We start from the raw sequence: 18,360 nt of genomic DNA, 5'->3' as shown, positions 1-18,360 counted from the left end.
CCAAAGCCCCTATTCTTCCCTCCATCCTCCTCAGGTCGTTCAGCTTTCTTCGAGGACTACCTCAATGGCGCTCGAACCCAGAGGTGCCCCTAGCAGCACACTGTCGGTGGGAGCGATCACTTAGGCTCCTGGCAATATGATTCGCAATGCATCTATGGTTGGTTGGCTAGATGAGATGATTTCACACTTTGATGGGTTTAGGGTGAGTCCTAACTCCTCTACCTTAGATTTCACCAGCTGTAGATCTTCTAGAAGAGACTCCTGTGTCCCTGCCAGGGTGCCATCGTCCAGGAACCAGATGTTGAGTTCGCTGGTCAACCTGCTTGTGACCTCTTTAACAGCCATGCAAAAAAGGAAAGGGGCAAGCGGGTCTCCCTGCTGGACACTTCATATATATATATATATATATATATATATATATATATATATATATATATATATATATATATATATATATATATATATATATATATATATATATATATATATATATATATATATATATATATATATATATATATATATATTAGTATATTTTGGAAGCAGTCTTTCCTGTAGACATATATTATTAAATATGACCGAAAAAGTAAGATTAATAATTCTAACACGAATTTTCTCTATCTTTCTTATGTTTCTTTTCACTGTTGATGGTAATTCAAAGATCAATTCTCCAAAATTCAATTTTATTTCTAGTCTGACGCGACACTTGAGCGCGTTTCGTAAAACTTATTACATTTTCAAAGACTTTAGTTTACAAACACACAACTGAAACTGAATAGAGCTTTGCACATCTTCGAGTTTATATCTATATTTGGGTGAGGTGGATGAGGTGAAAACGAACTTTCAACAATGGGTATTAAATGGGTATTAAATTCTAACACAAGACAGAACACGAAACAATGGGTATTGAATGGAAGTAATTGTAGAAAGCCTATTGGTCCATATTTCGTGATGCTTCTATATTGGAGCGGAGTCTTGAAGTGGGTAGAATATAGTTGTGCATTAATTGGCTGTTGATTGCTGGTGTTGACTTCTTGATGTGTAGTGCCTCGCAGATGTCTAGCCGCCTGCTATCGCTGTATCTATCGATGATTTCTGTGTTGCTTGCTAAGATTTCTCTGGTGATGGTTTGTTTGTGGGAAGAGATTATATGTTCCTTAATGGAGCCCTGTTGCTTATGCATCGTTAAACGCCTGGAAAGAGATGTTGTTGTCTTGCCTATATACTGGGTCTTTTGAGGCTTACAGTCCCCAAGAGGGCATTTGAAGGCATAGACGACGTTGGTCTCTTTTAAAGCGTTCTGCTTTGTGTCTGGAGAGTTTCTCATGAGTAGGCTGGCCGTTTTTCTGGTTTTATAGTAAATCGTCAGTTGTATCTTCTGATTTTTGTCTGTAGGGATAACGTTTCTACTGACAATATCTTTCAGGACGCTTTCCTCCGTTTTATGGGCTGTGGAAAAGAAGTTCCTGTAAAATAGTCTACTAGGGGGTATAGGTGTTGTGTTAGTTGTTTCTTCAGAGGTTGCATGGCGTTTCACTTTCCTTCTTATGATGTCTTCCACGAAACCATTGGAGAAGCCGTTGTTGACTAGGACCTGCCTTACCCTACAGAGTTCTTCGTCGACTTGCTCCCATTCTGAGCTGTGGCTGAGGGCACGGTCGACATAAGCGTTAACAACACTCCTCTTGTACCTGTCCGGGCAGTCACTGTTGGCATTCAGGCACATTCCTATGTTTGTTTCCTTAGTGTAGACTGCAGTGTGGAAAACTCCGCTCCTTTCCATGACTGTTACATCTAGAAAGGGCAGCTTCCCATCCTTCTCCATCTCGTAAGTGAAACGCAACACAGAATTCTGCTCAAATGCCTCCTTCAGCTCCTGCAGATGTCTGACATCAGGTACCTGTGTAAAAAAGTCGTCAACATACCTGCAGTATATGGCCGGTTTCAAGTTCATGTCGACTAGGACTTCTTTGCTCGATGGTACCCATGTAGAAGTTTGCAAACAGGACACCTAGGGGAGAACCCATGGCGACCCCATCTACTTGCTTATACATGTGTCCATCCGGGCTCAAGAAGGGTGCCTCTTTAGTACAAGCTTGGAGTAGTTTCCTTAGACTGTTTTCTGGTATGTCAAGAGGAGTACAGGCCGGATTAGATACACTCTGTCGGCTATCATCCCGATTGTTTCATCCACAGGTACGTTGGTAAACAGAGATTCTACGTCCAACGAGGCTCTTATCCCTGTGGCCCGTGTTCCCCGCAGCAAGTCAACAAATTCCTTTGGAGACTTCAGGCTGAAGGCGCAAGGGACATAAGGAGTCAGCAAGCCGTTGAGTCGTTTCGCCAGTCTGTACGTGGGTGTGGGTATCTGGCTGATGATTGGCCGAATCAGCCAGATACCCACACCCACGTATACCCACGGGCCACAGGGATAAGAGCCTCATTGGACGTAGAATCTCTTTCCAGGCGTTTAACGATGCATAAGCAACAGGGCTCCATTAAGGAACATATAATCTCTTCCCACAAACAAACCATCACCAGAGAAATCTTAGCAAACAACACAGAAATCATCGATAGATACAGCGATAGCAGGCGGCTAGACGTCTGCGAGGCACTACACATCAAGAAGTCAACACCAGCAATCAACAGCCAATTAATGCACAACTATATTCTACCCACTTCAAGACTCCGCTCCAATATAGAAGCATCAAGAAATATGGACCAATAGGCTTTCTACAATTACTTCCATTCAATACCCATTGTTTCGTGTTCTGTCTTGTGTTAGAATTTAATACCCATTTAATTCCCATTGTTGAAAGTTCGTTTTCACCTCATCCACCTCACCCAAATGTAGATATAAACTCGAAGATGTGCAAAGCTCTAGACCTCCAGCTCCCGAGCCCGGATGGGACTTTATCAAAGCAGATTGGACGAAGTTTCAGGAAGCTCTCGAAACTTGGCACCAAAACTACACTCCTCCTGACAACACCGAAGAAATGGAAAAAGATTTAGTAAATGCAATACATAGAGCAGCAAATCACGCCATCCCCAAGAGGAAAACAATTACCCAACAACACAAGGACCGTTGGTATTACTGTGATAGGATCAAAGAGCTACATAACAGACTAAATCGTGCACGAAAGAATTTCAGAAGAGATAGAACCGAAGCTAATCTAGGACTTCTTAGAGCTTTCCGAGATCATGTGCACGAAGAAACAGCAAAAATCCAAGAAGAAAAATGGCTCGAGTGGTGTGCCAAGCTAAATCAGCATACGTCCTTGGGCGACATCTGGAGGCAGATCAACAAGGCCAAAGGAAAATCGCCTCCTGCTCCGCCGCACCATGTTCATCCAGAGCAAGAGGCAGAAAGGCTAGCAAATCTATTTGCTTCAAGAGCCAGTTCCACTCAACTTCCTCAAGCAACTCTGACTCACCAACAAAGACTTCAAGCAGCAAGATAGAAAAAAATAGATGATGCTTTAGCCTTACCTGACGAACTAGACCACCCTTTCAATCTAAAAGAACTCAGAAGTGCTACAAAGAAAACTAAAAATACAGCTCCAGGCGAGGACAAAATCACTTACAACATGCTAGCCAAGCTAGGAGAAAAGGGTGAAGAAGCCTTCATGAATCTCATCAACAGAGTATGGGTGACAAGAACCCGACCACTCTCTTGGAACAGTGCAATTATAGTTTCCATTCCAAAACCTAAAGACCCAGGAAATCCAAGACCCATCTCATTAACAAGCTGTCTGGCTAAAACTGCAGAAAGAATGGCCCTTAATCGAATTGAATGGAAAGCCAATCCACTACACCAAAATATGTTTGCTTACAGAAAAGGTGTTGGAACCACAGAATGCCTTACCTCCCTCATGGATAAAGTCAATGACAAACCTGGAATCCTTATTTTTCTAGATCTTGAAAAAGCTTTCGAGTTAGCCAGTGCTCCAGCTACACTGTGCTGCCTTGTGGATAAGGAAATCAAAGGACACGCTCTTGCTTTTGCCAAAGGAAGCCTGCTTAACCGAGAAGCTAAAGTCAAATTCCAAGGAAAAACATCGACCTCAAAGAGGCTGGGAAATGGAACTCCGCAGGGAGGAATACTAAGCCCCTTCCTCTTCAACTGTCTCATGGAACAATTCATGAAGCTCAAGCTACCAAAAGCCAAACTTCTTAACTATGCAGACGACTTTAGGGCCATCATCAATGGCAAAGGTGCAAGGAACCATGCACAAAAATGCCTAGATATTATCAGCAAGGAAGCGGAACGCATAGCAGTGAAAATAAACAGCAATAAAACAAAAGCAAGGGCCCTTAAAATGAGAACTCAAGACATCAGACTGGCAATGCAAGGACAAGAAATTGAGTGGGTTACCTCTTTTCAATACCAAGGGGTCATAATAGACAACCAGTTGAAATTCACTCAAGAAATTGAATATCTTCGGCAACGCTGTAAAGCCAGAAACTCAGTTTTGCGCTCTCTGACCAGTCTTAGAGAGGGTGCATCTCTACCAGTACTCAAAATGTACTACGTTCAAGCAGTTAGGTCACTCATCGACTATGCTGCTCCTGCTCTTACATCCCTCAGTGATAACCAATGGGAGAAACTGGAAGTGTCTCAAAATGATGCTCTGAGAACAATGCTGGGAGCACCTATATGGACGCGTAGAGAGAACCTTAGAATGGAAGCAAATTTACCAGCATTAGAAAACAGGATGAAACAAAGGATAGCCACCATAATAGGAAAACTTACTGGAACAACCGCCAGGCTGTCAATTAAAGACAGCATACAGAGATCCTTTCAGAAAAACCTACAGTATAGAACAAGCTCATGGATGGATAATGTGGTCAAGATTTTAGAGAAAATGGACATGAAATGGACCATTAAAAACAAAGGGGAAGATAGACCATATCAACACTTTCGACAGCTTCCTCCATGGGAAGAATCGAATCTAAAGATAATCATTGAAAGATTACCAGTTAAAAAATCAGCATGTGACCCGCAGAGGCTCAAGGAAGTAATAGAACAACAAATGGAAACTATCTCTAGATCCACAACGACTCACATCTTCACAGACGGATCAGTTGATCAAGAAAAAGGCTCTGCTGGGGCAGCAGTTTACACTACCAACCATGAAGCTTACTGGAGCATGAATAGTGAGTGCTCAACATTGCAAACAGAATTATATGCCCTGAAGGAGGCAAAAAACTATACAATTGAGAATAATTTACATGATGTCATCATTCATACAGACTCTAAATCTTCGCTCCAGGCATTGTTATCCAGTCAGCACAGAGATAATATACATCTCCTCGCAGAAATTAAACATATAGGAAAAGATGCCCATAATCGAGGGCTGTCAATCACCCTAAATTGGATACCAAGTCACATTGGCATAAAGGGTAATGAAAAGGCAGACTCACTAGCAAAAACTGCCACTGCTCTACCTGTTGTACAGGTTCAAATCCCTCCAAGTTTCTCACAGATAAAGGAGCAAATCAAGAAGAAAATATTCTCAACTATCAAAAGTCGCCACAGAGCCAAAGTAGCGGAAGGAAGATCCACTGCGATATGGTATGAACAAGCCACTGGTTACTCCTCTTTCAAGCCTGGCAAAAAGATATCCAGAGACATTGCAGTAGCCATACACAGACTCAGACTTGGGTACAAGTGCTGCTGGGAGGTAATGAACCCAATAGTTAAAGAGTGTCACATCTGTGAAACTGAGGCAGAGGCGCCGCTATTGCACTACTTACTGGAATGTGAAGCTACTGAAGCCCTGCGAATCAAACTCAACATTAATCCAACGACAGCAGCTGCATTAGATGCACATTCCACCGCGACTACAATGATTAGAAAAGCTGTTGAGGAATGGGACTCATTAGTGAGCATTCTGCATCTACATCCGCCACCAAGATAATGTTAATAAAAAAAGATTAAAACTACTGCAATAAAACAGAAGCGACAAAATAAGCAGGGAAAAAGGAGAAGTCCTCTCCTCCATTTTAAACTTATACCTAAATATCACAGGAAAAAGGTTATCATGTATATCACCAAACTCAATTACAGGCTCACTATAGCCCGTGCTACATGGACACTCTGTCCTGAATAGCTAAATCTTTAACAACAACAACAACAGCAAAGCTCTATTCAGTTTCAGTTGTGTGTTTGTAAACTAAAGTCTTTGAAAATGTAATAAGTTTACCGAAACGCGCTCAAGTGTCGCATCAGACTAGAAATAAAAATGAATTTTGGAGAATTGATCTTTGAATTACCATCAACAGTGAAAAGAAACATAAGAAAGATAGAGAAAATTCGTGTTAGAATTATTAATCTTACTTTTTCGGTCATATTTAATAATATATATATATATATATATATATATATATATATATATATATATATATATATATATATATATATATATATATATATATATATATATATATATATATATATATATATATATATATATATATATATATATATATATATATATATATTATTAAATATGACCGAAAAAGTAAGATTAATAATTCTAACACGAATTTTCTCAATCTTACGTACATTTCGTTTCACTGTTGGAGGTAAATCAAAAATCAATTCTCCAAAATTCATTTTTATTTCTAGTCTGACGCGACACGAGCGCGTTTCGTAAAACTTATTACATTTTCAAAGACTTTAGTTCACAAATACACAACTGAATAGAACTTACGCATCTCCGATTTTATATCTACATTTGAGTGAGGTGGAAGGGGTGATGTGGCATTTAACACAAGACAGAACAAGATGTGGTATTAATAGGGTAATAATTTCATCAACACAAGACAGAACACGAAGCAATGGATATTGAATAGAAGTGTTTGTAGAAAGCCTATTGGTCCATATTTCTTGATGCTTCTATATTGGAGCGGAGTCTTGAGGTGGGTAGAATATAGTTGTGCAATAATTGGCTGTTGATTGCTGGTGTTGACTTCTTGATGTGTAGTGCCTCGCAAACGTCAAGCCGCCTGCTATCGCTGTATCTATCGATGATTTCTGTGTTGTTTACTAGGATTTCTAGAAATCCTAGTAAACAAGGTTAGGTTAGGTTAGGTAGGTTAGGTAGTCGAAAATCAATTAATTCATGAAAACTAGGCTTATTAGGCAAATCGGGCCTTGCATAGTAGGCTGAGAAGTGCGTTCTGGCTACTAGGTACGACATATGTATATATATATATATATATATATATATATATATATATATATATATATATATATATATATATATATATATATATATATATATATATATATATATATATATATATATATATATATATATATATATATATTGGTGTATACTGGCAGCAGGTTTTCTTTCAAACAGGTTTCATTGAATATGACCGCATATTCTGTATTTATTATTTTCTGGTTTAGGGCTTCTATCCCTCTAACTATTTTCTTAGCATCAGGGCTTAGTTGAAATAGGAGTTCTCTAAAACTCATTTTCGTACTTTTAAGGTGAAGAAAAGAAGTGATTTACTATAGAGTGTATTACACTTATTGTAATACACTCTAATTGCAGGGATCCTTAATTGCAGGGACCCACATCCTCGAAGAAGAAAACAAAGAGCATTCAGAGAAGATCTTGTGGATTTTCACTGAATACTTATTCGTTTCTTCTCCTACCACCCCTATTATTTTTTTTGTATGCTATGTTTTATTTTATTGCAATGCTACAGTTTACAGAGAACACACACACACACACACACACACACACACACACATACACACACACACACACACACACACACACACACACACACACACACACACACACACACATACACACACACACACACACAAATATGTAACAATTAAACAATCAGCGTTCGAAGACCTCATCCAGCTCCTCGGAGGTTGGGTGCATACCCAGGATACAGCACGCATTTCCCCTCTGAACTGCGACACTGAGGCGCAGGGACAGGAAACTGGCTGCTCGTGGCTCTCTAGTTTTCCCAATGAGTTCCTCACCCACCTCCTTTAAAAACTTGAGTGCATATTTACCCCAGGCGCCCAGAGTCTCAGAGCCTATCGGCATGAACCTGTAACAACGTTCTAGGTCTCTGTTCTTGTTGATTTTCTGGGTCTCCCTGAAGGTGGCTGCCTCACCTCCCTCCGGTGAGCTGTAACGTAAATAGGTATCAGCCAATGTAGATGCACAAGTGTAATCCCATACGACCTGTTTACCTTCCCTCCATGGCTGCATGGTGACTCCATCTGGGCGTTTTTGGCTGTTGTCAGTTCTGCACAACTGAGGTTCCCTTTGTGCTGGACACCCAGCTGTAGCTAAACTTCTCTTGATGATGTCATTGACTGCTTCGTGTCTAGCAATCTTTCCCTGTGTCTTACGACAGATGAGACCATGGCTGCCGTATTGGTCTGCCCGTGCATGGCCGCAAACACACCGGTGCTCGGTGGAGATAAGGGCGGCAAGGCGCAGGGCAACACCAATACTTAGGGTCCGATGGTCCAGGCGGGTGCCCAAGGCGGAAATATATATATATATGTGTGTGTGTGTGTGTGTGTGTGTGTGTGTGTGTGCGTGTGTGTGTGTGTGTGTGTGTGTGTGTGTGTGTGTGTGTGTGCGTGTGTGTGTGTGTGTGTGTGTGTGTAATTAGGCTATGTTTTATTATTATTATTATATATATATATATATATATATATATATATATATATATATATATTTATATATATATATATATATATATATATATATATATATATATATATATATATATATATATATGACTCTGAAAACTCACACCCCAGAAGTTACTCGAACCCATACTGCCAGGAGCAACGCAACTGGTATCTACAGGACGCCTTGTTTTCGCGTTTTGGCTTTGCTACTGCCGTTTGGCATCCCTCTTTAGCGGTCCGATTGTACGACGCCTGGCGCACATATCGCCTTGGGTCACAGGATTTTTTATAGAATTTTTTTTTTTGGCGTGTTCTGGCTGGTTCTCCCGGCGGTGTGACGGTGTTCGGGGGCCGGCTTGGCCGAGAGGTGCCGGGGGTTGGCGGGTCTTGGTGGGCTCCTGGTGTGCCCTCAGTCGTGGTGGGCGGCCGGCTTCTGCTCTGCCGGAGGACACTGGATGACTTTTTGTGTTTTAGTTGGGGCAGAGTTTTGGTTTTGCTACCTGGTGTTCTCTGTGTGGAGCGGGGCCGGTGCTTGTCACCCTGAGGGACTTCTAGGACTCCCTAATCACCTGCCTGACTGTGCGTTTATTTGCCGTATGGCATATTAGTTTCTAGTGATTGGCGTCACTCGTTTCGCGTTTTGGCTTGGCGTTTCAGTTTCAGTTTCTGGCTTCGCGATTCACTCTTAACGGGTACGCCGAGGCGCATCCGATCCCACGATCGTCGTCGCCCCTAAATCAACAACAACAACAACAAGAGATCTGAGGTGTTGTGCAAGCATTATTGAACTCTATTAATTTAAGGGCTCGCTCCTCTTATGTTCCAGGGTGATGTGTCAACTTGGGGGTGATATCTCTTGTTACATTTTTACGTTTGTGTCATGTTCTAGGTTTATACATCAACTTAGGGGTGATATCTCTTGTTACATTATGTTAAAATCTACTCCTGTAAAATGTTAATTTTTTTCACATGCGTTGCTGCAGTTCTTCCATGTTCTACATCATTTATTGATGCTTCAGTTGAAGTAAAAATTTAAAACAAATACTTGTGTTCTGCGCCACACTTTCTAATATTTTAGATCCAAAAAAAAGGCCAACAGAACCAAAACAATTTAACCAACCTTTACTAAGTCAAATATTATATTAAGTTACAATCTATATTAAAGTAAAAATATATATATTAGAAAATACAGTTCTAGAGTAAAGAGCATGGAAGAACTGACGCGAAGCAGCTGCAGGAAGAACCGTTGTATACCAGCATTTATGTTGCATAAAGCATATAATGCAGTATTTATACAATAAAGTTTCATTGCATGGTCGGCAGGATAATAGGGTCATGATGTTTGTGTGTGGCAGGTATCGGGTCATGAAGGAACCTACATCTGCCTGGATGGACTTCCCTCCACGCCGGAGTCCTGCAGGATATACTCCTTCGGGGTCAACCGCGAGGATATTAAATTTGAGACCACGGTAAGACGTAGTGCTGCTTGTTCTTGCCTATTTATGCTTATATATTGTATTCATGGGGCGATGTGGGATTAAAATGCTGCATATTCCAGAATTGTTCTCACGCACGTTGCACATAATGGTATGAAAGCTTCCTTGTCCTTGCGCCTTACAGTCATTTGATTGTTATCTGTGGGCGTACTGCTAAAATAATTATATTTACAATTTCTTCCCACGTCCGGTTAGGCTTCGGTTGCTCGAATAGAAAATTATTTTCTGCTTCTGAGAGTCGCATCACTTTTATTATTCGTTGTCCTCTGGACCGCTGCCATTCTCTCCTTATTATTACTTTATGCATGATCAGAATGCATCAAATTATAAGAATTTTACTTCGTCTGCATAGTTATTAGCACATAAAATACGAGATGGGACTCAGAGTTGAACCCTACAGTATCCCCGATGTCACTTCAGCTTCCACTTCCATCACTATGTATGATAAAGTTTATCATGATTCAAGTAAATACAAGTGACTTCCTAATTAAATTTCTTCAGATGCCGATTGTTTTGTACAGCATCAGAAACTATCCGGCAGTCAAGTAATGTATAATCATTCCGTCATTATCTTTCCTGCTTTATCTAAATTTTGTCGTACAATTATATAACGTTCCAAAAGGCAGACTTTCCATCGGTCAATGTAAACTGCTCTTTAGGAACTATAATGATCTTTAGGAACCTATAATGATGAAGGCTTTACAGTGGTCTCGTCGGTATAAACTTGTTTGCAGCATGATATACAATTCTGTGATCCGGAGTTGTAAGTCAGCACCTCTTATACTACATCTACATCAGTAGCTACATCAGAACTGGCAAGGCTTTTAGCTGCTACTGCGACGTCAGCACATTTCCTTGGCCCATGTTGCTTCTCCACCAATCAGAAAGCAGCTTTGATCCGTGCCAGGCCGACGGACGGGTCTATAAGGCCACCTGACCACAGCATCAAACTCGCATTTTTCAACGTTGGAAAACCCCAAGACACTGTTTCTCCAGCCCAGATGAGCACCCAGACAATGATCAGTCAATTCAGCCATTTCGGTAAGGAGCAGAGCCCAGACAACCAGGCTACACTCGTCCCAGGCAGTCAGTGCGTCTTCCACAAGCTGTGTTCTGTGCTTGTTACCTCTAATGTATCTTAGTTCAGGTCGGACAGCATTAGGTGGTTAGTCCCACTTAGAGCCAGAATAGGCGAAGGTCCTAAGCTGGTAGATCACCTTGTGTGGATGCGTCATAACTGTACGTGAACTCTTTATTTCCTCTTCGTAAATTATATTCTTCTAATTACACGCCGACCCGCCGAGGAACCTCGTTATAGTGCGGAGATGGTATTTGAACTCCGAGGACAATGGCGTTTACTTCGTATATAAAACAGAGAGAGTCTGACGGTAGCTACCACTAAGACTTGGCCTACGCATGCACCCTGCCGAGCACAACTGTTGCAGCACGCAGAGCAGTTCTCTGTCTACCAGAACTGTGCACTGCCTGCGGTTCAGTACACTGGCACAGCACCCGCTCACGCCTCTGACTGAGTATCAACATTCTACTAAGCCACAAACCACGCACCAACAACCCACTTCAAAACCAACACAGACGTAAAATACTTTCTCGCCACAGAGGTCTCTGGCTATGACAATGACTGACATCAAACCTTTTGCTAAACTTCAACAAGCCAATCTAACACCTTGACTTACAGGAAACAAAATGCTCAGTCCTAGTTCACACTGTTACAGCACAGTTACTGACGCCCTACAAGACACGATCTCACTCACACTCAACCTTGACAACAAAAGCAGCTTCATCGTACTGGTGATCTACCATCAACTGGCAACAAAGCCCTTAAGTCTATTCCTAAGATGTTTCTCTCCTTCAAATACCACCAAACTCTAGCAACGGAGCATACAAATCATTAACTCAAGAAGTCCAACAAATTCTTCATCAGCACGGTATAGTTTCTTCATCTACCTTCAGTGCTTTAAGTATTACAAAGACACGCCAGCTGGACTACAACTAGATTAATATAAACGTGTAAGGAATCACGAAGTTGATCTAAGTGCTCCCAATAATTAAGCAGAGCCGGATTAAGATTGTGGAGGCCCCTGGGCTACAGCTACTGTAGGCCCTGGGCTATAGTTACTGCACGCTACAGCTACTGTAGGCCCAGGGTTACAGCTACTACAGACGCTGGGCTACAGCTATTGTAGGCCCCTGGGCTACAGCTACTGCAGTCCCCTAGGCCACAGCTACTGCAGGTCCCTAGGCTACAGTTACTGTAGGCCCCTAGGCTAGTTACTGTAGGCTACAGCTACTGTAAGTTCCCTAGACTACAGATACCGTAGACCACTGGGCTACAGCTACTGTAGGTCCTTGGGCAACAGCTATTGTAGGCCTCTGGAGTACAGCTAATGTAGACCTCTGAGTTACAGCTACTGTAGGCCCCTGGGTTACAGCTAATGAAGGTTCCTGGGATACAGCTAATGAAGGCCCCTGGGATACAGCTACTCTAGGCTCCTGGGGTACAGCTACTGTAGGCTACAGCTACTGCAAGCCCCTGAACTACAGATACCGTAGGCCCCTGGGATAAAGTACTGTAGACCCCTGAGCTACAGCTACTGCAGGCCCGTGAATTACAGCTACTGCAGGCCCCTGCAGTAGGGGCTCTACAGGGTCTGAACCCCCCCCCTCCCCCTACCTGCAGTAGCTGTAGTAGTTGCAGTAATTGCAGTAGTTGTAGCCCAGGCACCTGGGCTAGAATAAATGTAAACCTCTGGGCTACAACTACTGTATCCCCCTGGGCTACAGCTACTACAGGCCCCTGGGCTACAACTACAGCAGGTATCTGGGCTACAACTACTGTAGGCCCTTTGGCTACAGCTACTATAGCCCTTTGGGCTATAGCTACTGTAGGTTCCTACGCTAAAGCTTCTGTCGGCCCTTGGGTTACAGCTACTGTAGGCCCCTGGGTTACAGGTTCTTTAAGGCCCTGTACTACGGCTACTGTAGGCTCCATAGCTACAGGCATTGTAGGCCCCTCAGCAACATGTTCTGTAGGCCCCTGGGCTACAGCTACTGTAAACCCGTGGGCTACAGCTACTGTAAACCCGTGGGCTACAGCTACTGCAGGCTCTTGGGCTATAGCCCAAGGCTCCTGGACTATAGCCCAGGAGCCTTGCGTAGGCTCCTGGGCTACTGCTACTGCTGGCCTCTGGGCTACAGCTACTACAGGCCCCTTAGCTACATGTACTGTAGGCCCTTTGGCTACAATTACTGTTGGCCCCTTGGTTAGGGCTACTGTAGGCCCCCAGGGCTACAGCTTCTCTAGGCACTGGGCTATGGCTACTGTAGGCTCCTTGGCTACAGGTACTGTAAGCCCCTGGGCTACAGGTGTTGTAGGCCCCTGGGCTACATTAATTGTAGACCCCTGGGCTACAGCTATTGTAGGCCCCTGGGTTAAGGCTACTGGAGGTGCCTGGGCTGCAGATACTGCAGGCCACTGGGCTACAGGTACTTTGGGCCCCTGAGCTATAGCCCTTGAAGCTCCTACTTTACTCCAGCCCTGCCAACAGGGACACTTCTGGACTAGCTGCAGGAGCACAGCACTTGCTTACATAAACTGTTAAGGCCCCTGTTGCCAACCCCCCCCCCAAAAAAAAAAAAACACAACATACACCACAACCCAAATAACAACACTCATGTTTACCCTCAATCACTAACCCTTCAACAACCAACTCACATCCCACATCAGGACATCATCGTGGAGGTGCTGCTTCACCAGGTGGCTCTTCCACGAGATGAGGGTTTAGAAAGACAAAGAGGGTCACGTTGAACATAAGTCTTCTGGGGGTGTTGTAGGTAGCATCATTAAGTTCCTGAAGTAGATGATAGTAGAACTGGGGACCGGTGAGGTCTCAGGATACAGCCAAGATAATTAAATGGTCCGGAACTATAGCGAGTATACCAGCAAGGTATAGCTTTAGAGGCGAACAGTCAACTTCTGCACGAGGTGCGCGCTGTTCAAGGGGTGGCGCAGCTAATGACTCCCGGGTGTAACCTGGAGGACGGAAATGCTTCCGCCGACGGGTAATTTATACGTGGCTACCTCCACATCAATTTTGCAAGTCAACAGCCACACATCTAACATAAGATGGTGGAGAAGTCATAGCCGAATACTCTCGAAAATCCTCTCTCAAAATGCACTTCCAGCTACCAAAAGCACACCATCGCTCTTAGGACCAATCACACCTTATTTTACTGTTTAAATTCCACATCACAATTCTACTAATAGTCCATCCTCCATAGTCCACCCTGCAAAAATAGCTAGCTCCTCTACAGCTACCACAGAAAACGCACAGAACACGTCCACAACTAACCACAAACTACAGCAAACCTTGCAAGTTTATTAACTTATTTATTTAAAAATAAATAAATAAATAAATGTTTATTCAGGTAAGGTACATACATACAAGAGATTTTACAAAAATTGATAGATTTATAGATAGAGCTGGTACATACAATGCCTAAAGCTACTATTACGCAAAGCGTTTCGGGCAGGTACGGGCGGGCAAAAGAAGGTACATTGAGGGTTAAGAGAGTACATAGTAATGATGATGATTTTACATTCATGTAAGGCTAATAGCACGCATAGCGTTTCTGGCAAGTCCTTAATTTAACAGATAATTTTAAGTAGATAATTTCCAGTAAAATTGACAAAAAAAATAACAAGTACATTGTAAAAAAATTTGACACAATAAACAAAGATTAGATTAATACACAATAATAACAATACACTATAATGACAATGATTACTAGGTACATTAGGGTAAAATTTCAGGGTTATCAATTGGTTCATTGTAGCACAATTTGATGATCATTTCAAGGAAAAATGCAGTAGCATATGCACTCAATACAACAACCATGAAATCAGATGATATCAAAGATTGCAATGGTAAAGTTATATGGCTAAGGTACATTTATATTGGGGGGATTGGGTACAGCAATAAAAATGATAGAAAGTTCCTAGGCCAATACTTAGACAAGAGACTCAACTTCAGCACCTACATACAACACATAGCTAAGAAAGTTGCTAAAACAGTTGGTATTCTTCCTAAAATCTGACATTATGTCCATTACTCTTCTCGTACAGTGCGAGTTAAAGCACTAGGTAGGAAACTATGAAGATGAAATTAGGTACTTTTTGTTTTTGTTTTTGAATAAGGTAAAAGTTGGACAGCTTTTCAATTCGTTAGGGAGTGAGTTCTGTGGTGTTGTGTGTTGCTGGGGAAGTCTTGGTTGTAGGGTTGATATAAAGCCATTGCTTGGTTACTGACTTTAATACTTATAATGATACATGACTAGCAGCGTCCAAGCTTGGGGGGCGTCCTGTACGTTCTTTGTTGTTTACCTACCGCTGGCGTATGAAACGCAGCACATACAAACGGATGGTGCCATTTGCTATGAACATGACATCCCTCCTTTTCTTTAAAAAAATAAATGAATACAGGATCTACCATGCTTGTAGCACAAAGCAAAGTTATTGGCACAAAGTAAGTTTTTAACATATAAAAAGACGTTGAATACATTTAACATTAAGCACACACAGAATTTAAATGTAATCCTTACCACACAGGATATCAATGTTAAAAATAAATATGCAATGTTAAACAAAAATGAAAGAACCAGTAAAATAAAGTTACAAAATATTTAAGGAGATATCTGCATTAATCAAACAATATTAAATTTAATTTAACATAATAAGTAAATACTTTGCATTACATAGGAACACAATTAATCATCAAATCACTTAGGGAGTTTAACATGACGTTCAGGACGAGAGTCCTTAAACAGAAGAATATCCCTTGATGAATTGTTTATTGAGTTATAACTCATTTTTTCTTTATCGTTTGGACGACTTTACACTTCATCATTTTGTACACTAGTTGGAATCACTTTGAAATAAGCCATATTACGTGTTATACTATGATCTCTATTACTTGCTGTTACCATAGTTCCCGTTACACTAATCACTTTATATGGTTTTGTATCATACGGCATTTCTAGCTTTCCCTCTTTGTTCTTTTTAACTAGAACAGTGTCTCCAACCTTTATGAATTGTTCCTTTGCACGTTGATCATGAGCAATTTTCATTTTGCCCTTGGCTAGTGCATCCTTCTGAGCGAGACGTTCATCTATTACCTTGGCTGGCATGACAGGTAGTGTGATCCTCACAGGACGTCCAAATAAGAGTTCGCCAGGTGACTTGCCCAGTGTTCCATGCGGTGTTGCACGGTAGTTCCTGAGAAAGGCATATATAGCTTGTTTCCAGGATCGTCCTTCGGCATGAGCACAGCGTACAGCTTTCATGAGAGGTTGCATGAATCTCTCGACTTCCCCATTTGCTTGAGGATGTAGTGACATCACTCGGCGGTGTTTGAATCCAATATGCTCAGCAAAGTTGACGAAGTCTTGTCCATTGAATAGCGGTCCAGTTTCCGTCTTGACAACTTCAGGAATGTCAAAATTTGAAAAGATCTTGTCGAGTTTTGGGATGACAGCCTTTGCAGATGTGGAAGTGATGATTTCTACTTCTGGATAACGTCAGTGATCATCAATGACTACCATCAAGTACTCTCCAGTTGGTAGCGGTCCGCATAAGTCCATCGATACTTCCGTCCATGGTGCAGCAGGTAGTGGTGAAGGTTGTAGAGGTGTTGGTCCTGAAGTATCCACTGCAGCTTGGCAAGGGACACAGACATCATGCACGTCCTTTGCTTGACGATCAATGCCAGGACGCCACACCCTTTCTTGTAGCAGCTATTTGGTCCTAACAAGACCTTGGTGTCCTTGATGTGCAAGCTTCAGAGCACACTGCTGGAATGACGATACGAGTACCTCGCAGCACGGTGTCGCGTTGTTGCGTAAGACTTAATTCTGTCTGGATGCGTTCAAGTGCTTTGAATGCATCTTGGTCAACTCCTGAGGGTGGGATGCATGGAAACTTTTTCTTAGTCAATGCATCCACTGTTGCTTGCAGAGTTGGGTCCTTTAAGGTTGCAGTACGGATTTCATCAAGAGTGAGAGCCTTAGAGATTGCATCACAGGTTACAGAGTGTACATATTCCTTGGCAACTTCCTGATGCTTGGTGATGGTGAAATTGTTAGCAGGATGTTGACTGGTGTAATCAGCGGGCTTTCCTGCACCCGGCTTGCATTTCACAGTGAAGTTGTATGGTTGCAGACGAAGAGCCCATCTCTCAATGCGAGCTGGTGGTTTGGACCTTGGATTATTGAAGATGGTCTCCAACGGCTTGTGGTCAGAGACTATTGTGGTGAAGGGTGCACCAAGCAGATATACATTGAAGTGTTTACAGCCCCATACAAGAGCAAGAGCTTCCTTCTCTGTCTGACCGTATCGTTGCTCAACATCTGTGAGAGAACGGCTTGCGTAGACAATTACTACTCTGGAATCTGGTCGACCATGTTTGTGTTGGGCTAAAAAAGCACCTAAACCAACAGGACTAGCATCCACCTTTAACTCAGTGTCCATTGATGGATAAAAGTACGCAGTACTTGCATTCTCTACTAGTGCATCTTTCACAGCGTCAAATGCATTTTGCTCGATATCACTCCATTACTATGATGCATTTTTCTTCAGGAGCTCACGTTGAGGCTTCGTAATGGTAGCAAAATCTGAAATCAAGCGAGAACAGTAGTTTGCCATTCCCAGAAAGCTATGTACTTCAGTGGATGTTGAAGGAGGTGCAGCATTCTTGATATCTGCAACTTTCTTAGGATCTGGAGACAGACCTTTGTCTCTAAGTACATGTCCAAAGAACTAAATTTTATGTCAATTGAACTCCCACTTTGCTCAGCTTAGCATCAGATTCTTTACTCGTAATCGTTGCAATGTTGCACGAAGAGCTTCTTCGTGTTTAGCTTGGGTACGGCCATTAACAATGATGTCATCGACATTTTGTCAGCATTAGGTATATCTTGCAATACCTGGCTGATGGTGTGCTGGAATACCTCGGCAGCACTGTTAATACCAAAACTCAGGCGCTTGTACCTATACAGACCTCGATGTGTCGTAAACGTTGTGATGAAGCGACTCTCATCATCAAGTTCAAGCTGATGATAGCCCTTGTTTAAATCTAACTTGCTGAATACAGTTGCACCATTCAA

The 18,360-nt window shown here is 42.2% G+C and overlaps 1 protein-coding gene across 1 annotated transcript in view; it reads left to right on the top strand.

Annotated features, from left to right (window-relative positions):
- The window catches only part of LOC138370663 (probable methyltransferase-like protein 24), an 89,472-nt gene that overhangs the window by 14,969 nt on the left and 56,143 nt on the right, over positions 1-18,360 (top strand). Inside the window, exon 3 of the mRNA XM_069335283.1 lies at positions 10,042-10,155. Within this exon, the coding sequence (XP_069191384.1) occupies positions 10,042-10,155 (114 nt within the window). The remainder of the gene's footprint in view (positions 1-10,041; positions 10,156-18,360) is intronic.

Source organism: Procambarus clarkii, chromosome 33, assembly GCF_040958095.1.
Source record: "Procambarus clarkii isolate CNS0578487 chromosome 33, FALCON_Pclarkii_2.0, whole genome shotgun sequence".
Lineage (NCBI taxonomy): Eukaryota > Metazoa > Arthropoda > Malacostraca > Decapoda > Cambaridae > Procambarus > Procambarus clarkii.
The sequence above is the reverse complement of the archived record's forward strand: the minus strand, read 5'-3'. Positions and strand labels throughout refer to the sequence as shown.